The sequence below is a fragment of the Pseudophryne corroboree genome, chromosome 4 (genome assembly GCF_028390025.1).
Source record: "Pseudophryne corroboree isolate aPseCor3 chromosome 4, aPseCor3.hap2, whole genome shotgun sequence".
In the NCBI taxonomy this organism is placed as follows: Eukaryota; Metazoa; Chordata; class Amphibia; order Anura; family Myobatrachidae; genus Pseudophryne; species Pseudophryne corroboree.
In genome coordinates this window covers 489,147,043-489,169,513 of record NC_086447.1, presented here as the reverse complement: position 1 = coordinate 489,169,513, position 22,471 = coordinate 489,147,043, and the positions used below count along the sequence as shown (strand labels likewise).

Here is a 22,471-nt window from a genome sequence, read left to right as displayed (position 1 = left end):
GAACCTAAAAACTTTTTCTAAGCAACTCTTTAAGAGAGCCACCTAGATTGCACCCTGCTCGGACGGGCACAAAAACCTAACTGAGGCTTGGAGGAGGGTCATAGGGGGAGGAGCCAGTACACACCATGTGATCCTAAAAGCTCACTTTTTGTGCCCTGTCTCCTGCGGAGCCGCTAATCCCCATGGTCCTGACGGAGTCCCCAGCATCCACTAGGACGTTAGAGAAAGGCCATTCAAGCCTATACAATTGAGCACGATATAGGAGGTGGAATGCACCTGTCTCAAGCGCAGTGGAGAATGATTTCAACGTTGTGCAAGGTTCTGCTGCCCTTTGAACTTGCCACACGTGAAGTCAGTTCAGACACTGCCAGCCTGAGTCAGGTCATTCCCCTCATCAGGCTTTTGCAGAAGAAGCTGGAGACATTGAAGGAGGAGCTAACACGGAGCGATTCCGCTAGGCATGTGGGACTTGTGGATGGAGCCCTTAATTCGCTTAACAAGGATTCACGGGTGGTCAATCTGTTGAAATCAGAGCACTACATTTTGGCCACCATGCTCGATCCTAGATTTAAAGCCTACCTTGGATCTCTCTTTCCGGCAGACACAAGTCTGCTGGGGTTGAAAGACCTGCTGGTGAGAAAATTGTCAAGTCAAGCGGAACGCGACCGCATCCAAGTAGGCACGTCACACAGTCCATACTTATACTGGCAGGAAAAAGAGGCAATTTGGAGGCCCTTGCACAAACTGGCTTTATTCTACCTAAGTTGCCCTCCCACAAGTGTGTACTCCGAAAGAGTGTTTAGTGCCGCCGCTCACCTTGTCAGCAATCGGCGTACGAGGTTACATCCAGAAAATGTGGAGAAGATGATGTTCATTAAAATGAATTATAATCAATTCCTCCGCGGAGACATTGACCAGCAGCAATTGCCTCCACAAAGTACACAGGGAGCTGAGATGGTGGATTCCAGTGGGGACGAATTGATAATCTGTGAGGAGGGGGATGTACACGGTGATATATCGGAGGATGATGATGAGGTGGACATCTTGCCTCTGTAGAGCCAGTTTGTGCAAGGAGAGATTAATTGCTTCTTTTTTGGGGGGGTCCAAACCAACCCGTCATATCAGTCACAGTCGTGTGGCAGACCCTGTCACTGAAATGATGGGTTGGTTAAAGTGTGCATGTCCTGTTTTGTTTATACAACATAAGGGTGGGTGGGAGGGCCCAAGGACAATTCCATCTTGCACCTCTTTTTTCTTTTATTTTTCTTTGCGTCATGTGCTGTTTGGGGAGGGTTTTTTGGAAGGGACATCCTGCGTGACACTGCAGTGCCACTCCTAAATGGGCCCGGTGTTTGTGTCGGCCACTAGGGTCGCTTATCTTACTCACACAGTCAGCTACCTCATTGCGCCTCTTTTTTTCTTTGCGTCATGTGCTGTTTGGGGAGGGTTTTTTGGAAGGGCCATCCTGCGTGACACTGCAGTGCCACTCCTAGATGGGCCCGGTGTTTGTGTCGGCCACTAGGGTCGCTAATCTTACTCACACAGCTACCTCATTGCGCCTCTTTTTTTCTTTGCGTCATGTGCTGTTTGGGGAGGGTTTTTTGGAAGGGACATCCTGCGTGACACTGCAGTGCCACTCCTAAATGGGCCCGGTGTTTGTGTCGGCCACTAGGGTCGCTAATCTTACTCACACAGCTACCTCATTGCGCCTCTTTTTTTCTTTGCGTCATGTGCTGTTTGGGGAGGGTTTTTTGGAAGGGACATCCTGCGTGACACTGCAGTGCCACTCCTAAATGGGCCCGGTGTTTGTGTCGGCCACTAGGGTCGCTAATCTTACTCACACAGCTACCTCATTGCGCCTCTTTTTTTCTTTGCGTCATGTGCTGTTTGGGGAGGGTTTTTTGGAAGGGACATCCTGCGTGACACTGCAGTGCCACTCCTAGATGGGCCAGGTGTTTGTGTCGGCCACTAGGGTCGCTTAGCTTAGTCATCCAGCGACCTCGGTGCAAATTTTAGGACTAAAAATAATATTGTGAGGTGTGAGGTATTCAGAATAGACTGAAAATGAGTGGAAATTATGGTTTTTGAGGTTAATAATAATATGGGATCAAAATGACCCCCAAATTCTATGATTTAAGCTGTTTTTTAGGGTTTTTTGAAAAAAACACCCGAATCCAAAACACACCCGAATCCGACAAAAAAAATTCGGTGAGGTTTTGCCAAAACGCGGTCGAACCCAAAACACGGCCGCGGAACCGAACCCAAAACCAAAACACAAAACCCGAAAAATTTCAGGCGCTCATCACTAGTGTTTACTTTGCAAAGACTGCTACTTTTTCTTCAAGCTGTAGCTGCTACATTGTAGCACTTCGTGTACAGATTCAGAGACTCAGTCACACACAAATATACGAGTGTCATATATCAAATTAATTAAATGTATTGTTGTTAAGTCACGTTTTCTGTATGAAAAAGGAAACATAAAAAAAGACATCAGATGCTAGAAGATTCTCACGTGAGCTGGCGTGCCAAGAGGGCCTGATTGATGCGACTGCATTAAAGATGTATGAGGACATACTCGCTCCCTCTTATGTCAGCAAGTGTGAGCTTTTCTTGGGATGTGGTCACAGTCTGTTCCAATTAAATTTTGTGAGAAGGAAAACGCCTTCACAAAGATTTTTGCTGTGGATGCTGCAGGTATGAAAGCATGGAATTTCTAGGTCCCATGTGTTTTTGAAGCGATCATCCAGAAATATTGCTGTCTCAGTATGATCCTCTTGTGTTGAAGTTGTTGTGGTGTAAAACTCTGATTATCATAAGGACGTTGCAGGCTTGCTTGGGATGTTAACCTCTTCACTGTGCTACCTACACCATCGCAAAGCCCTTTGCCATGAGTAGTCGCTGAATAATGCTACCTTGCTTTTATACCAAAACTTATACCAAAATCATCTTGTGAGAGCATAAGTGGTCTTAAATTGCGCGGCTGACCCACCGGAGAAGTAGAAAACATTTTTGGGTGGTTTCTCAAATGTCTTCAAGAAGTTTATGAGGTTCCACTGGAAGCAGCAGACTGCCACTGTGTTGTGTCCCCAACAGCCTGAAATAACAGCATAGCTAAGACGCCCAGTTTATGCTTCAGTGACGTGTGGTGAGGTGAGGCAGAGCCTTTCCTGTCATACTAAGGTATACACCAGAGTTTTGACCATATAAAGTATATGAAAAATACAAATACTAGTCATTTTTATAGTCAAAACACTGGAGTAAAAAGTCTATGACAGATGAGGCAGCGCTTCCCCTGCCTACCTTGTCCTTACCAAATTTTTAGCAGTATATACTGCTATGGCTTTGGTACTAGCCAGTGCCTCCCCAGCGTTTACCACACCACACGTCCATGATTGTAATACACCACAAATGTAATAGGCCCTACACACTGGCCGATTTTCAGAAAGATATGAACGATCTCGTTCATAAATGAACGAGAACTCGTTCATATCTTTCAGTGTGGAGACTCCAGCGATGAACGATGCGCGTCCCCGCGCTCGTTCATCGCTGGTCTCCCGTCGGCTGTGCATGCAGGCCAATATGGACGATCTCGTCCATATTTGCCTGCACTTCAATGCAGCCGCGTGACGGGGGGAGTGAAGAAACTTCACTCCCCCCGTCACTGCCCCCCCGCCGCCGGGTCGCTCGTCGGCCGTATCCGCCGTCGGGCAGCTCGGCGGCGGGTCGGCCAGTGAGTAGGGCCCCTAAGAATTGTAGCTTGAGCACTGGACCAATGAGAGCTCTGGGCCTCAACCTGCATAACAAATGAGTAGTTCTCAGCAAAATCAAAATCTGAAATGGATATACTACAAACAAATTAGGCCTTCAGACAGTTCGAACCCATCACGTATAACCATCTATCCAGAGCAGCAGAACCAAATGGTAATGATCTGTAGTAAGCTTTCTTAAAATATGTGGGACATAAAATTATCTGAAAACTTTTAATTATTTTAGTATTTACATCCTGTGTCATTGCACATAATATACATCAAAAGGATTGTTTAATAAGAGAAATTAAAAGTAATGAACAGGCCTAGTTAAAATAATGAAAATGAGAACTAACAGTCCAAAGTGAAACCTTTTGTAACTTGGGGCCTAATTCAAATCTGATCCCAGCAGCAAATTTGTTAGCAAATAGGCAAAACCATGGGGGTCATTCAGACCTGATCGCTGCTGTGCGTTTTCATGCAGCGGGCGATCAGGTCTGAACTGAGCATGCACCGCTGTGCATGCCAGAAATACGATCGGCATTTATGCCCAGCGATCGCCTCTGCCTGATTGACAGACAGAGGCGTTCGCTGGCCGGGAGGGGGCGGGCCGGCAGCATTCGGCCGCCGTTTTGGGGGCGCGGTCCGGGCAACTGAAACTATAACATGTGCAGGGAGAGTTAGATTTGGGTGGGGTGTTTTCAAACTGAAATCTAAATTGCAGTGTAAAAAATAAAGCAGCCAGTATTTAGTATTTATTTTTGTACAGTGGGCGATCAGGTCTGAACTGCGCATGTGCCACTATGCGCATGTGCATGCCAGAAATTAAAATCGGCATCTCAGCCCAGCGATCGCCTCTGCCTGATTGACAGGCAGAGGCATTCGCTGGGCGGGCCGGCCGCGTTCGGACGCCATTTTGGGGGCGCGGTTCGAGCAACGCAGGCGTGCCCGGACCGTGTGGGGGATGGGCCGCAGCGGCTGCATGACATCACACGCAGCCGCTGCAATCTCGGACGCGGCGAATAGTCACCTACCAGCACAGCAATGCTTGCCAGGTAGGGACTTACTCGCCGGGTGCGCCCACATGTCAGGGTGGCTGATCGTAGCTGTGCAAAATTTTGCACAGCTGCGACCAGGTCTGAATTAGTCCCCATGTGCACTGCAGGGGGGCAGATATAACATGTGCAGGAAGAGTTAGATTTGGGTGGGGTGTGTTCAAACGGACGTCTAAATTGCAGTGTAAAAAATAAGATTTTACTTACCGGTAAATCTATTTCTCGTAGTCCGTAGTGGATGCTGGGGACTCCGTAAGGACCATGGGAATAGACGGGCTCCGCAGGAGACAGGGCACTTTAAGAAAGAATTTGGATTCTGGTGTGTTCTGGCTCCTCCCTCTATGTCCTTCCTCCAGACCTCAGTTAGAGAAACTGTGCCCGGAAGAGCTGACAGTACAAGGAAAGGATTTTGGAATTCAGGGCAAGACTCATACCAGCCACACCAATCACACCGTATAACTTGTGATAAACATACCCAGTTAACTGTATGAACAACAACGGAGCATCAGATCAACCCTGATGCAACCAAACATAACCCTTGTATATAGTTATTGCTTAAATAAGTATTGCAGAAGAAGTCAGCACTTGGGACGGGCGCCCAGCATCCACTACGGACTACGAGAAATAGATTTACCGGTAAGTAAAATCTTATTTTCTCTAACGTCCTAGTGGATGCTGGGGACTCCGTAAGGACCATGGGGATTATACCAAAGCTCCCAAATGGGCGGGAGAGTGCGGATGACTCTGCAGCACCGAATGAGCAAACACAAGGTCCTCCTCAGCCAGGGTATCAAACTTGTAAAACTTTTCAAAAGTGTTCGAACCTGACCAAGTAGCTGCTCGGCAAAGCTGTAATGCCGAGACCCCTCGGGCAGCCGCCAAGAAGAGCCCACCTTCCTTGTGGAGTGGGCTTTTACTGATTTTGGAAGCGGCAATCCAGCCGCAGAATGAGCCTGCTGAATCATGTTACAGATCCAGCGAGCAATAGTTTGCTTTGAAGCAGGAGCACCCAGCTTGTTGGATGCATACAGGATAAACAGCGACTCAGTTTTCCTGACTCTAGCCGTTCTGGCTACATAAACCTTCAAAGCCCTGACCACATCTAGTAACTCGGAATCCTCCAAATCACGAGTAGCCACAGGCACCACAATAGGTTGGTTCATATGAAAGGATGACACCACCTTTGGCAAAAATTGTGGACGAGTCCGCAATTCTACCCTGTCCATATGGAAAACCAGGTAGGGCTTTTATGTGACAAAGCCGCTAATTCTGACACACGCCTAGCTGACGCCAAGGCTAATAGCATGACCACCTTCCACGTGAGAAATGTTAACTCCACGGTTTTGAGTGGCTCAAACCAGTGTGACTTCAGGAAACTCAACACCACGTTAAGATCCCAAGGTGCCACTGGAGGCACAAAAGGGGGCTGAATATGCAGCACTCCCTTTACAAACGTCTGGACTTCAGGAAGAGAAGCCAGGTCTTTTTGAAAGAAAATGGATAGAGCCGAAATCTAGACCTTAATGGAACCCAATTTCAGGCCCAAATTCACTCCCGACTGTAGGAAGTGAATGCAACGGCCCAGCTGGAATTCCTCCGTAGGGGCATTCCTGGCCTCACACCAAGCAACATATTTTCGCCATATACGGTGATAATGTTGAGCCGTCACATCCTTCCTAGCCTCTATCAGCGTAGGAATGACCTCATCCGGAATGCCTTTTTCTGCTAGGATCCGGCGTTCAACCGCCATGCCGTCAAACGCAGCCGCGGTAAGTCTTGGAACAGACAGGGCCCCTGTTGCACAAGTCCTGTCTTAGAGGCAGAGGCCCCGGGTCCTCTGTGAGCATTTCTTGTAGATCTGAAAACCAAGTCCTTCTTGGCCAATCCGGAACAAAGAGTATTGTTCTCACTCCTCTTTTCTTATGATTCTCAGCACCTTGGGTATGAGAGGAAGAGGAGGAAATACATAGACCGACGGGAACACCCATAGTGTCACCAGTGCGTCCACAGCTATCGCCTGAGGGTCTCCTGACCTGGCGCAATATCTCTGCAGCTTTCTGTTGAGGCGAGATGCCATCATGTCCACCTGTGGCAGTTCCACCGACTTGCAATCTGCATGAAGACTTCTTGATGAAGTCCCCACTCTCCCGGGTGGAGGTCGTGCCTGCTGAGGAAGTCTGCTTCCCAGTTGTCCACTCCCGGAATGAACACTGCTGACAGTGCGCTTACGTGATTCTCCGCCCAGCGAAGAATTCTGGTGGCTTCTACCATCGCCACCCTGCTCCTTGTGCCGCCTTGGCGGTTTACATGAGCCACTGCGGTGATATTTTCTGACTGAATCAGAACCGGTTGGTCGCGAAGCAGGGTCTCCGCTTGACTTAGGGCGTTGTATATGGCCCTTAGTTCCAGGATATTGATGTGAAGGCAAGTCTCCTGCCTTGACCACAGCCCTTGGAAATTTATTCCCTGTGTGACTGCCCCCCACCCTCGGAGACTTGCATCCGTGGTCACCAGGACCCAGTCCTGAATGCCGAATCTGCGACCTTCGAGAAGGTGAGCACTCTGCAGCCACCACAGGAGAGACACCCTGGCCCTGGGGGATAGGGTGATTAACCGATGCATCTGAAGATGTGATCCGGACCACTTGTCCAGTAAGTCCCATTGGAAGGTCCTCGCATGGAACCTGCCGAAGGGAATGGCCTCGTATGATGCCACCCTCCTACCCAGGACTCGAGTGCAGTGATGCACTGACACCTGTTTTGGTTTTAATAGATTCCTGACCAGTGTCACGAGCTCCTGAGCTCTCTCTATCAGGAGATAAACCCTTTTCTGGTCTGTGTCTAGGATCATGCCTAGGAGAGGCAGATGAGCTGTAAGAACCAACTACGACTTTGGAATATATAGAATCCAGCCGTGTTGCCATTACACTTCCAGAGAAAGTGATACGCTGTTCAGCAACTGCTCTCTTGATCTCGCTTTTATGAGGAGATCGTCCAAGTACGTGATAATGGTGACACCTTGCTTCCGCAGGAGCACCATCATTTCCGCCATTACCATGGTGAATATTCTCAAGGCCGTGGAGAGACCAAACGGCAACGTCTGAAATTGGTAATGACAATCCCGTACCGCAATTCTGAGGTACGCCTGATGAGGTGGATAAATGGAGACATGAAGGTATGGATCCGTTATGTCCCGAGCCACCATAAACTCTCCCCCTTTCAGGCTTGCAATGACCGCTCTTAGCGATTCCATCCTGAACTTGAACCTTTTCAGGTATATGTTCAGGGATTTTAAATTCAATATGGGTCTGACCGAACCGTCTGGTTTCGGGACTACAACATGGTCGAATAATACCCCCCTCCTTGTTGAAGGAGGGGAACCTTGACCACCACCTGTTGAAGATATAATTTGTGAATTGCAGTTAACACTGTTTCCCTCTCGTGGGGGGAAGCCGGCAGGGCCGTCGGTGAGGGGGCATCTTCTCAAAGTCCAGCTTGTATCCCTGAGACACAATATCTATTGCCCAGGGATCTAACAGGGAGTGAACCCACTTGTGGCTGAACTTACGAAGGCGTGCCCCCACCGGGCCTAGCTCCGCTGTGGAGCCCCAGCGACCTGCGGTGGATTTTTGTAGAGGCCGGGGAGGACTTCTGTTCCTGGGAACTAGCTGTGTTGTGCAGCTTCTTTCCTCTACCCCCGCCTCTGGCAAGAAAGGACGCACCTCGGACTTTGTCTCTTTTTCGAAAGGCTGCATTTAATAATGTCGTGCTTTCCTAGGCTGTGCAGGAATATAAGGCAAAATATCAGAATTACCAGCTATAGCTGTGGAGACCAGGTCCGAGAACCCTTCTCCACACAATCCTCAGCCTTCCATATGCCTCTTAAGTCGGCATCATCTGTCCATTGCATATTCTACAGGACACGACAAGCAGAAATCGACATAGCTTTGACTCTAGGACCCAGTATACTCATGTCTCTTTGGGCATGTTTTATACATACATATCTCTTAAGACAGCATCTTTAATATATATATATATATATCTCTATATATACATATATATATCTATATGCATACTAGGGTCTCAATCTCTGCTGATAAGGTACCTGTCCACGCTGCCACAGCGCTATAAACCCATGCCGACACAATCGCCGGTCTGAGTAGTGTACCAGAATGTGCACGCTATCTGCAGGATCCCTGAGAATAGCTGTTACGTCAGGGCTACCTTTTGGGCAAACGTGACACCCTAGGGGAAGATTCCCATCATATCCTGGCCCTAGTGGGGAAAGGATACTGCCTGAGAATTCTTTGTGGGAAACTGCAGTCTCTTGTCTGGAGATTCCCGCTCTTTTTCATCATGAGAGGAGGGAAATTTACCTCAGCTTTCTTCCCCTTAAACATGTGTACCCTTGTGTCAGGGACAGATGAGTCATCAGTGATATGCAAATCATCTTTTATTACAATAATCATATATTGAATACTTTTCTGCCATTTTGGCTGTAACTTTGCATTATCGTAGTCGACACTGGAGTCAAACTCCGTGTCGATATCAGTGTCTATTATTTTGGATAGTGAGCATTGAGAGACTCTGAAGGTCTCTGCGACATAGGGACAGACATGGGTAGATTTCCTGTCTGTTCTCTAATCTTTTGTGCAATAAATTCACCTTAGCACTTAATTACACATATCCAAACAGGCGTCGGCGTTGTCGACGGAGACACCCTCTCTCACACATATTTGCTCCATCTCCTCCTTAGGGGAACCTTTTACCTCAGACATGTCGACACACACGTACCGACACACCACACACTCAGGGAATGCTCATCTGAAGACAATTCTACCATAAGGCCCTTTGGAGAGACAGAGAGAGAGTATGCCAGCACACACCCCAGCGCTATTAACCCAGGAATAACACAGTAACTTAATGTTAACCCAGTAGCTGCTGTTTATATTGATTTTTGCGCCAAATTATGTGCCCCCCCTCTCTTTTTACCCTCTTCTACCGTGTAACTGCAGGGGAGAGACTGGGGAGCTTCCTCTCAGCGGTGCTGTGGAGAAAAAACATGGCGCTGGTGAGTGCTGAGGAAGAAGCCCCGCCCCCTCGACGGCGGGCTTCTGTCCCGCTTTCGTGTACAATTTTGTCGGGGGCTCATACATATATACAGTGCCCAACTATATAATATGCCAACTTTTGCCAAAGAGGTCTCTAACTGCTGCCCAGGGCGCCCCCCCCTTATGCGCCCTGCACCCTACAGTGACCGAAGTATGTGGGTTTAGTGTGGGAGCAATGGCGCACAGCTGCAGTGCTGTGCGCTACCTCATATGAAGACTGGAGTCTTCTGCCGCCGATTTCGAAGTCTTCTTGCTTCTGTCACCGGCTTCTGTCTTCCGGCTCTGCGAGGGGGACGGCGGCGCGGCTCCGGGATCGGACGACCAAGGGTGCGATCCTGTGTACGATTCCTCTGGAGCTAATGGTGTCCAGTAGCCTAAGAAGCAGGACCTATCTTCAGTGAGTAGGGCTGCTTCTCTCCCCTCAGTCCCACGTAGCAGAGAGTCTGTTGCCAGCAGATCTCTCTGAAAATAAAAAACCTAACAAAATACTTTCTTATAGCAAGCTCAGGAGAGCTCACTAAGTAGCACCCAGCTCGTCCGGGCACAGATTCAAACTGAGGTCTGGAGGAGGGACATAGAGGGAGGAGCCAGAGCACACCAGTAGTCCTAATTCTTTCTTAGAGTGCCCTGTCTCCTGCAGAGCCCGTCTATTCCCATGGTCCTTACGGAGTCCCCAGCATCCACTAGGACGTTAGAGAAATAAAGCTGACTCTGCACAGAAACACTATAACCCACCCAAATCTAATTCTCTCTGCACAGGTTATATCTGCCCCGCCCCCCCTACCTGCAGTGCATATGGCGCCTAATTCAGACCTGATCAGGTCTGAACTGCGCATGCGCGGTGGCGCACTGCATGCCAGACTGTCTCAGCCCTGCAATCGCCGCGGTCGCTGGGCGGGAGGGGGCGTGCCGGCGGCGTTTGGCTGCCGTTTAGGGGGCGCAGTCCGGGCAACGCAGGCGTGCCCCAGACTATTGGGGGGGGGGGGGGGGGACACGGCGGCTGCATGAGGTCACACGCAGCCACTGCGACCCTCACAGCGACGCGTAGCTCCTGCCAGTGCACAGGAGCTGCGCTGGCAGCGAACTTCTCATAAAGTACAAAAGCATACCCCCGCATGTCTGTGTGACTTACATCTACGATCAGGTCTGAATTAGGCCCATGGTTTTGCCCATTTGCTAACAAATTTGCTGCTGTGATCAGATCTGAATTAGGTCCATGATCCCAAACTTTGGGTATTTATTAACATATGAACAATGTTCAAGGTTTTTTTTTACCGTTTAAAAAGGTGGCTTTTTGAGAAAAACATTTGTTTTGGGTTTTTTTAACATTTTTCACTTTTATTGAAACATACTGTTGTGTTATATATCATATGAAAGCCCATAGAAAGATGATGTTTAAAATAAGATAATGTCCAACTCTCTAGCACAATTAGGCGAGTTTCTAATGCAATTTAAAAAAAATGTCAATAACTATTTTTTTGTTATAAAATTGCAGCTTTGAAGACATAGAACTACAAAACCTGTGTACACATCAGCCAAAAATGGCAGCATTTATTACACAAAATGTAATTGAAATTAGAGATTGTAAAGTACAATATTTTTTTGGAAAACTGCGTACTGCGTTGATTTTGAAAACTGCGTGGAATGACCCTCATTTATGTAGTAATTTATCTGATCTCAAAATGCATAAATATTGAACATTATTTCTAGTACTATATTAGGATGTTGTTTCAAGTTGTGACTGACCTAATTTCAACTCTAAGGCGCTGATTCAATTGTTTTACCTCACGGCTACCACTAGGGGGCACAAAACGGAGCAATTCAATTGTGTAGCTGCGGGGATTACATCTCTTCTCAAAGATCAAAGATCTCACAGTACCCCCCACCACCCCGTTGCTGCCCATGAACACCAGCAGCCTGTAACTAACATTGCAATTGCATCCTTCTGGGATGCAAACACATTATGAATGCCCGCACACGTGCGCTGCAGACTCTGCACATGCGCAGATGGGCAAAAAGCATCCATTTGCCATTTTTGCAAGACCGCCTGAAGCTGAATGAGGGCCTAAATCAGCATTTTGGGCATCCGAATAGGAGTTTGAACGCCCTAAGTAGGACTTTAGATGGGTTTTACACGGCTAAACCGTCTGTTTGGGCGCAACATATGCGATATGCATGTGCGCCCAAACAACAATTGAATTGTGACAACTTTTTAAGCATCTAAACAGTCTAATTTATATGGGAAAATTAGACGCCCAAATAAATTAAATCATGCCCTAAAATTGGTCCATTGATGTGTAACTAGGGATTACACCCATTGTCATTTGTCATCTGAGCGGGGTACGGGTCGTTGGGTCGACATGCACTAGTTCGACATGGGCATTAGCTTGACATGTACTAGGTCGACAGGTGGACTTTTTTGGTTTAATTTTCTTCGTAAAGAGACGGAGAACCCCAATTAGTGCACAGTGTCCCCGCGCATGACTCGCCACGCTTCGGGCAAGGTGCCTCGCTCCACTACCGCTGTGCTCGGCACAAGTTACCGTTCCCAATTGTAGTCCACGTGGGTCGACAAGTATGAAAAAGTAAAAAAAAAATGAAACATTTTTTAAAAAACTCATGTCGACCTTTTGACCTGTCGAGCTAGTACATGTCGAACTAATAACTGTCGACCTAATGACCGTATCCCATCTGAGCAAGCCTATAACCACAGACGATCTGTGGTTAGTTCCACAAGATGTATGGAACAACCTCTCTACCGAGTTCCTTCAAAAACTGTGTGCAAGTGTACCTAGAAGAATTGATGCTGTTTTGAAGGCTCACACCAAATATTGATTTTAGATTTCTCTTCTGTGCATTAACTTTGCATTTTTTTAATTGATAAAAATTAAACTATTAACACTTCTATTTTTTTAAAGCATTCTTACTTTGTAGCATGTTTCCACACCTGCCTAAAACTTTTGCACAGTACTGTATTTATACATACATATTATACAGTATATATAATATCAACAGTATATACAAATAATCTCGAATACAGCAGGAAACTGACGGTGCCCACACACAGTGCTATTTGTGAAAGGTGCGATTTGAGCCTGTACGATGTGTGCTATGCGAATTGGAGTGTACACACGGTGCTATTTGAACTACATCCGATTTTGAATAAATTACAATGGGGGTCATTCAGAGTTGTTTGTTCGCTAGCTACTTTTAGCAGCCGTGCAAACGCAGTCGCCGCCCACGGGGGGAGTGTATTTTCACTTTGCAAGTGTGCGAACGTCTGTGCAGCCGAGCGCAGCAAAAACATGTTGTGCAGTTTCTGAGTAGCTCTGGACTTACTCAGCCCTTGCGCTCACTTTAGTCTTTTTGGTGCCGGAATTGACGTCAGACACCCGCCCAGCAAACGCCTGGACATGCCTGCGTTTTCCCAAACACTCACAGAAAACGGTCAGTTGACACCCATAAACGCCCTCTTTCTGTCAATCCCCTTGCGTTCGGCTGTGCGAATGGAATCTTCGCTAAACCCATCACCGATCCTCTTTGTACCCGTACGACGCGCCTGTGCATTGCGGTGTATACGCAGTTTTGCCATTTTTTTACCTGAGCGCTGCGCTACGAAAATCGGCAGCGAGCGATTAACTTGGAATGACCCCCAATGTACTATGGGGGTGATTCCAAGTTGATCGCAGCAGGATTTTTTTTTAGCAGTTGGGCAAAACCATGTGCACTGAAGGGGAGGCAGATATAACATGTGCAGATAGAGTTAGATTTGGGTGGGTTATTTTATTTCTGTGCAGGGTAATTACTGGCTGCTTTATTTTTACACTGCAAATTAGATTGCAGATTGAACACACCACACCCAAATCTAACTCTCTCTGCACATGTTATATCTGCCTCCCCTGCAGTGCACATGGTTTTGCCCAACTGCTAAAAAAAATCCTGCTGCGATCAACTTGGAATTACCCCCTATGTGTGCAGTAGTACAAAAATACCTGCCTGCACATACTATTTTGCCTGGAGATATTAACTAAATGGGAGCGTGCATCTCATCACAAGGGACAATACTCTCGGTGCGATTTGAACTAGACGTGATGCTATTTGAACTAAAAAGATCAAACAGCATCTGAGAATCGCATCATGTGTGGGCACCATGAGAGCTGGACATTATGAACTTTTCAACAGTTTAGGGATTTTGACTTGGTGACTGCTAAAAGACTGAACCATGTTGACATTGTGAATATCAACATGGTTACAATCGACCATATGACAGGATATTATTACTGTTTATTTATATGGCACCACAAGGGTATCGCAGCACCTAGCAAAGGGAGTCATTCAGACACGATTGTAGCAGCAAGTTTGTTAGCAGTTGGGCAAAACCATGTGCACTGCAGGGGACAGATATAACATGTGCAGAGAGAGTTAGATTTGGGTGGGGTGTGTTCAAACTGAAATCTAAATTGCAGTGTAAAAATAAAGCAGCCAGTATTTACTCTGCACAGAAACAAAATAACCCACCCAAATCTAACTTTCTCTGCACATTATATCCAGGGCCGGTTTGAGCCCTCTCCGCGCCCCGTGCAGGAAATGGGGATGTGGCTTAATACAGGGGGCGTGGTCAGTTACGCCCCCTGTACAGTAGTAGCACCGCTTAAATGCTGAGCGGTGCGCGATGACGTCATCGCGCACCGCACAGCAAAAGGTCCTCTCCACGAAGGGAAACTAGACGCGTAGCATCTAGTTCTCTTCGTGGAGAGGACCTTTGCTGTGCGGTGCGCGATGACGTCATCGCGCACCGCTCAGCAAAGGTCCTCTCCACGAAGGGAAACTAGACGCATAGCTTCTAGTTCCCTTCACAGGGGACACAGCCGCACAGCCGGGGGACACAGCGGGCAGCGGAGGGCACAGCAGTGGCGGATCTTGCCATGGTGCAGGGCCCTCCGGATGGCGCCAGCGCCCTCCGGACGGCGGCGCCCCGGGCAAAATTCCTGCTTGCCCATGGCAAGATCCGCTACTGGTTATATCTGCCCCCCTACAGTGCACATGGTTTTACCCAACTACTAACAAATTTACTGCTACGATCAGGTCTGAATTCCCCCCTAAGTACATAAACAAATGAGCAAAACAAGAAAACAACAACAACTTACAGTACATGGTATATAAACATTGCTGCATCAGTGGTCATAACACTCAAATAAGCAGTAGGGTGGCAGAAACAGAGGGATGGATGCCATTGTAGGAAGGGAGTATGGAGTAGATCAGTGATGGCAAACCTTGACACTACAGCTGTTGTTGAACTACACATCCCAGCATGCCCTGCATCAGTTTTAGCATGGCCAAATAGCAAAACTGTAGCAAGGTATGCTGGGATGTGTGGTTCAACAGCAGCTGGAGTGTCAAGGTTAGCCATCACTGGAGTAGATGATAGTATAAGTAAGGGAAGGCAAAGCACATGAGCAGAGAGGGCTCTGCTCATACAGACAGATGGGGTGACACTGGGTATGCGGTTAATATACTGCCTGTCGGGATCTCTGCGTTCAGGATCCTGATGCTAAAATCCTGACAGGTGGCTAAATGGCGGCGGTCAGAGTCCCAACCGCCACCCCATATTCCCATTTCGGTGGTGGGCCCACACCACCACCCGAGAGGGAATTACCGGGCCCAATGCGTGGTGAGCGGACTTGCTACCGGTGTTCCGGCTGCCAGGATACTGACAGCTGGCATTCCGAGAGCCTGTATATGGTATGTATTCCATGACACTGATAGGGTATAAGGCAGGGTTGGGGAACCTTTGGCCCTCCAGCTGTTGTTGAACTACACATACCAGCATGCCTTGCTACAGTTTTGCTATTTGGCAATGCTAAAACTGTTGCAGGGCATGCTGGGAAGGGTAGTTCAACAACAGCTGGAGGGCCGAAGGTTCCCCATCCCTGGTATAAGGGAGCATGGAATAGAAGGTTAGGATGAGAGACAGCTGGGTTTCATGAAGTGGGTCTTGGATACATGGGCGGATTGGGAACACAAAGCGGCCCTGGAAAAACTTGTACTAGTGGCCCCACATGGGCAGTACCAGAGGTGTAAGGTCTAGCCATGGCAGCAGCACCCTCCCCCCAAGACTTTCCAGATAGTGGGCATGTCCAGCATTAAGGGGGAAGTTAAAAAGAAATAAAATTAAATGTTATGAGCACATTATATGATACACCTTCAGACTTTAGGAAACTATATCATTCTTTAGAAATATATATTTTCTTGCTTATTACACCAACTGTATCCCAATCACTATTCACTCAATCTTATATGTCAGCCAAGCAGGCAGACAGAGCATACACTAGATCATCTGCAATCACAGGCTAAGTGGCAAAGTCATTTTCATATATGCAAATTATTTTGCATCTTCATTATGTCTATAAAAAGGACCACATGTCCTCAAACAAAACAGGCCCCACGGGTGCGTCGGCCCACCGGGAATCTCCCCTGTAAACCCTATGGCCAATCCGCCTCTGCTTGGATATTTGGATAGCAGACAGATACCGAACTCATGAAAATCCTTCTGATGATAGATTACATACATATTCTAATTCTAATAGTTAGTATTTAAATTCAGCAGTGAACCCAGCAGCAAGGAGTAAAGATTGAGCATCACCAGAGGAAGGCTGGCCATATTCTAACAGTTGTGTCTGTTATTCTAACTGCGCCTTACAGAAAAAGAAGCCAGCCAGGAGACCAAACATCATGTGACAATCCAGCTGCTGCGCGGAGTCAGGCACGAGTGGGCAGCTCAGCACGGACTCCGATGGCTTGTAGTTGATTACACATAAAAGAGAGGCAATGCCAGTAACACACAGCGATACCACATCGGTATAGCCAGACACCGAACACCTGGTAGGCGCAGCGCTGACATGGCTGCTGCTAGCCGGAGAGTCACATACCTGAGACAGGCGCCTGCCGTCAGCGGTCAGCCCGTTAACCAGGCAGCAGCACGGTACCGACACTGCTCAGTGTGGGCAGATGGCACAGGTTCCGGGTTTGTGGTAAGGGCATCACGTGCTGGACGGAAGCCTGTGGGACAAAAAAAACAACGCGAGCGAGCTGTATACCCCTCTTAACACTGGTGTCATGATTTGGGGAAAAAAGTTTACAGGGTCTTGTGAGTGACTCGGAAAGACCCATTATGCATGCCCGCGCCTGCTCCCATCACCAGCCATGCCAGTGCGTCGTGTAGCCTTGTCACTGCGGCAGCCATGTGTGGTGATGATGAGAATACGGGTTACCAGTGTCACCTATCATTTACACTACTTGGTAGAGACATCTCCCCCGCAGTGTGACAGCAACTACTGTGTATATTACAAAGCCACCCACACACCCCCATCCCCCGGGCCGAAAGGCAGTTGCTGCTGTCAGGGATTCGGACATGTGACGCCTGGCGCTTGGTTTGGGGTGGGCGGGGCTGTTGCCATGGGGACGTCGCCCGGGTTGTACACAAATCAGTGCAGGTCACACAGCGGAGACTGAGGTGAGGGGGCTGAGCGGTGAGTATGCGGTGCCTCACCTGCTGCGGACACCCCGCTGCCCGTATAACTCAGCACACTAGCACTCCTGGGGGAACCGCTGTATCTGTGTTTGGGTACTCCGCAGCATTTCTTATTGCCAGCACGTTATCACCAATGGGTCATAAAAGAGGGGTATATGTACTAAGCCTTGGAGAGAGATGAAGTACCGACCAATCAGCTCCTGTCATGTCACAAGCTGTGTTAACAAAAATAACGGGAGCTGGTTTGTCCGTACTTTATCTCTCTCTCTCTAAACTTTATCTCTCTCCAATGCATAGTACATATACCCCACAAACTTTCTTATATATAGTAAAATATATAATGAAAAGAGAGCTATAAATTGGAAAAAATGGCCGTTGTGTTCACATATGCTATAGTGTAGGCCAGGGGACGATTGGGAACGAAAAGTGGCCCTGGAAAAAATTGTACTAGTGGCCCCACTTTGGCAGCACCAGAGGTGTAAGGTCTAGCCATGGGCCATGGCAGCAGCACCCTCCCCCCAAGACTTTCCAGATAGTGGGCATGTCCAGCATCAAGGGGGAAGTTAAAAAGAAATAAAATTAAATATTATGAGCACATTATATGATACGCCTTCAGAATTTAGGAAACTGTATCATTCTTTAGAAAAATATTTTTTCTTGCTTATTACACCAACCGTATCCCAATCACTATTCACTCAATCTTATATGTCAGCCAAGCAGGCAGACAGAGCATACACTAGATCATCTGCAATCACAGGGTAAGTGGCAAAGTCATTTTCATATATGCAAATTATTTTGCATCTTATTCATTATGTCTATAAAAAGGACCACGAGTGCGTCGGCCCACCGGGGATCTTCCCTGTAAACCCTATGCCCAATCCGTCTCTGGTGTAGGCTGTTACTTTGTTAATACTTATCTAATTACCAGTTTCAGCTTTTCTGCATCTGCAGTTACATCATTGGTCACATACAGAACACTATGGGGGGATTCAGTACGTTTTACCGGCGGGCGTGATGCCGGCTATCAATATCTCGACAGCGGCATCCCGCCCGTCAGAATGCCAGCAGCGGGGCGAGCGCTAAGAGTCCCCTTGCGGGCTTGCTGCGCTTGCCACACAGCTGGGGGCTCGGTGGCCACAGGATCTATTCCCACTGTATGGGTGTCGTGGACAAGTGGGACTAGCCCTGGTGCACCAGGATTCTGGATGGCGGCATTGTCGGCTGGCGGGATTCCAGCATCGGTATCCTGATCGCCGGGATCCCGACAGCCGGCAAATTAAATGCATCCCCTACGGGGGCATGAACTGTTTCTGACTTTCGGTTTTCGTCGTTATGTACAGTAATGTTAGCAGGTTTATCTCATCATTCCAGTTTACGGATGTGCAGTACTGCAAGATGCTACACAGTAACTGTGTAATTGCTGCTTGTTGCTATACATCATTACAGATTTGTTTTCCTTGAACTGATCATTAGCCTCAGCAGATAAAACATTAAAAGTTTCCTTAATTAGCAAAATAATAGTTTTAAACAAAATTGTGTTTTCAAATCAGGATATTGGTGATATCAGGATATTGGTGATATTCTGACCCGTTCGCTCGCTGCGTTTTAACGCAGCAGAGCGAACGGGTCCCTGCTGTGCATGCACCGGCACCGTAGTGCGCCGGCACAGGCCAGACGGCCGAAGGCCATAGCAGGGATGCAATCGCCTCTGCCTGACTGACAGGCAGAGGCGATCGCTGGGCGGGATGGGGCGGAACGGCGGCATTTGGCCGCCATTTCGTGGGTTTGGTCCGGCCAACGCAGGCATGGCCGGACCGAATGGGGGGCGGGCTGCAGCGGCTGCGTGACGTCACACGCAGCCGATGCGGGCCGGGGAGCGATGACAAAACTATATAAGAGAGCGCAGAAGATCATACTATGCATAAAACAATTTATTAAAACATTAAAAATGGTGTCCAAGCAACTTTGTTGCACTGCATGAATGGAACCACATAACAACCTACTGACAGACACTAAAAGAGCAACACTGTAGTTTGCTAAAGATTACTACAGTCCCAATCTGGATGTAAATGTAATGTCCAGATATTCCTGTATATCAATGGAATACCGAGTCCCAGAATATGTGCACACTCAGATATCCATAATAGATGAACAATCTCCTGGCCTGCATGCTACTTCACCGCTCCCCCCCACACGCTAATAAGGTGAAGTAGCACGCAGGACAGGAGGTTGTTCAAATACCCCTCCAGGTGGATATTTCATTTATTATCAAGCACGTTCATATTCATCATTGAGAGGAGCACATTTAAACAGGGAAATCCGTTCACCCCGCTCTCCATTTACGTAACATCTATTATGGATATCTGAGTGTGCACATATTCTGGGACTCAGTAGTCCATTGATATACAGGAATATCTGAACATTACATTTACATCTAGATTGGGACTGTAGTGATCTTTAGCAAACTACAGTGTTGCTCTTTTAGTATCTGTCAAGTAGGTTGTTATGTGGTTCCATTCATGCAGTGCAACAAAGTTGCTTTGGACACCATTTTAATGTTTTAATAAATTGTTTTATGCATAGTATGATCTTCTGCGCTCTCTTATATAGTTTGTCTGTATAATACAACAGTCTGTTTGGGGTTATCAGAATCCCCTATGAGAGCTGCACTCACACGTAAAATTATAAATATTATCATTATAGTGTGGTTTCTATTTCACCTAAGCGCCTGTATTGATTTTTATTGACTCCTTCAATATAGGGAAAAGCATTGTTTCCTCGTCAAAGTTAAAGGAACTCATTTTTACATTTGCAATATATTGTAACAAGGAAAAAACTACAGAAAAGTGGTTGAAGCACTCAAAAAGGTTTAGATGATAATATCTTCATTGAGATTGTTTACAACAACAATAAAGTCATCTGGTATTAAGAAAAGATTAGAAATAAAAGAAATGCTTTTACTTTACCCACTTTTGTTTGCAGGATTTTGTAATGGCTCTGCAAGAAAAGAGTCATCTCATCCCACTTGCAGACACTTTTGATGAGAATGAAGTTGAAAGAAATTTTCTTCTATCCAAACCAACCTGTTTCCTTATTGTTGGAAAACCAGTAAGATCTCTTTTGATATTGGTATTCCTCCTCATTAACCCGAGCACTGACTTAGAAAGTGCCAAGTATTGATAGTTTTCTCTTAGCTGTTAGGGTGAGTACACACTAGAACGACAAATCATCTACATTGTCTAGTGCAGGGGTTCTCAAACTTTTTTCTCAGGACCCCACACAGTTCTCATTTTCCAGGTCACATAGCACCAACTGTCACAGTTTAAAAATCCGCAGGTGACCTGGAAAACATGAATTGTGTGGTGTCCTGAGGAACAAGTTTAAGAACGTGTGATCTAGTGTGTATGCACAATTGCATGCTCCCATGGGTCTCATACCACATCGTCTGGTCAGCCGTGCTGCATGGTCAATCAGACGATATCTTATGCCCATCCGTTCAGTGTAATGAAGGACAGAATGAGGTATCGTTCCGTCATCATTACATAGTGTAGTGTGTATGGCCAATCATGCATGGTCCAGGTCGATGGGAATTTGACCAGACCATCGGTATGATTGCCCATCGTTCTGGTGTGTAGCCACCTTGTGTCATGAAATATATATCTGTAGAAGTATACATACGTATAATTCCTTGTCATTTAGCAAAACCACACAACTTGGTCACATTCACAGCCATCCAGAAAAATGAATCTAATCTAGAGAAATGTAATTTGTCCAATAGTGTAGATCTGAAGGGGATAACTGGTATTATTGTCTAAGCTGGCCATACACCTAAAGATTTATTGTCCGATCTGGCTGGTTGGAATAAAATCTGGTAATGGATGAAAGCAAATGACAATTGACCATTTGCTCCCAAACACTGAAAAAAGACAAAAATGGTCAATCAGACAAATTGGTTAAATCCTTTTGATGTAACCAATTTGTCTGAACAACCGTTTTTGTCAGTTTTACGGCATTTAGGAGCAAATGGTCAATTGTCATTTGCTCTAATACATTACCAGATTTTCGTTCCAACCAGCCAGATCAGACAATAAATCTTTAGGTGTCTGACCAGCTTTAGTCCATGAAGACTATTATAATTGAAAATGTGGCTTACATGAAAACCATAGAAGTTCAAGAGAAATTAGCTTGCCTTACTTTCATTAATGTGTTTCCATGTCTGAAAGCCCCATAATATAACTAAACATTTCAATTATCAAAGTAACGGTTTTATTATGTAATAGTCTCTCTTTTGACTCCTCATTCTAACATTCATTTTAATAGGGTCATTGACTATATTCTCCTCTCTCCTGTGCAGTTTACCTACCTTATTGTTTCCTAACATTATGAAATTAAAATATTCTGTATTAACGGACAGATCTGTTTCATAATTAATGGTAGAAAATTATAAACAGTGCCATCTAGATATTTTATTTTCAGCCATTAATGCCTGGTTAAATTATTTTTTCAAAGCCATATGAGATTGAATGTGCTCATTTATTTAAGTAGAGAAAAACATCTTTAGAGTGTTTAAGTGTGTGGGGTTTATTGTGGCTTGCTGCAATAAGAATATGTGAATTATGAGCAGCCTATTAATGATACTTTATTTAATCGCTATCTTTCTGCTGCGGGGTACACTGGGCTCCACAAGGATTGGACAGTGGGGTGTAGAGTAGGATCTTGATCCGAGGCACCAACAGGCTCAAAGCTTTGACTGTTCCCAGAATGCACAGCGCCGCCTCCTCTATAACCCCGCCTCCCTGCACAGGAGCTCAGTTTTGTAAGTTGGTGCTGCAGTAAGCAGGCACTTAACAGAGGGGCTGCTCCAAGCAGCCCTAAGAAAAGCTTTTTATGAGGTAAAAAGTGAAGACTTCAAGGGCAGCAGTGGTGGTAAATGTCTTGTGACATTCACTGCTGCAGCTCCAGCTCTCCCCAGCGGCGCTGTACACCCCCGAGCCCTGGTTGCCGGGTACCTACAGCGGAGGCTCCGGTT

The 22,471-nt window shown here is 46.8% G+C and overlaps 2 protein-coding genes across 11 annotated transcripts in view; one reads left to right on the top strand and one right to left on the bottom strand.

Annotated features, from left to right (window-relative positions):
- FIG4 (FIG4 phosphoinositide 5-phosphatase) overlaps positions 1 to 16,930 on the bottom strand; it is a 665,438-nt gene extending 648,508 nt beyond the window's left edge. For 5 of the 6 annotated variants that reach the window (XM_063917119.1, XM_063917117.1, XM_063917120.1 and 2 more), the window contains exon 1: positions 16,841 to 16,930. The gene's annotated coding sequence lies outside the window, so the exon portion shown is untranslated. Of the gene's footprint in view, positions 1 to 16,611; positions 16,701 to 16,840 lie in introns of those variants that run through there. The other variant, XM_063917118.1, reaches the window with a different exon arrangement.
- AK9 (adenylate kinase 9) overlaps positions 16,808 to 22,471 on the top strand; it is a 406,441-nt gene continuing 400,777 nt past the window's right edge. For 2 of the 5 annotated variants that reach the window (XM_063917113.1, XM_063917112.1), the window contains exons 1-2: positions 16,808 to 16,942; positions 20,425 to 20,550. In XM_063917113.1, coding sequence (XP_063773183.1) covers positions 16,811 to 16,942; positions 20,425 to 20,550 — 258 coding nt within the window. In that variant the 5' untranslated portion in view covers positions 16,808 to 16,810. Of the gene's footprint in view, positions 16,943 to 16,978; positions 17,059 to 17,316; positions 17,441 to 20,424; positions 20,551 to 22,471 lie in introns of those variants that run through there. The other 3 variants (XM_063917116.1, XM_063917115.1, XM_063917114.1) reach the window with 3 other exon arrangements.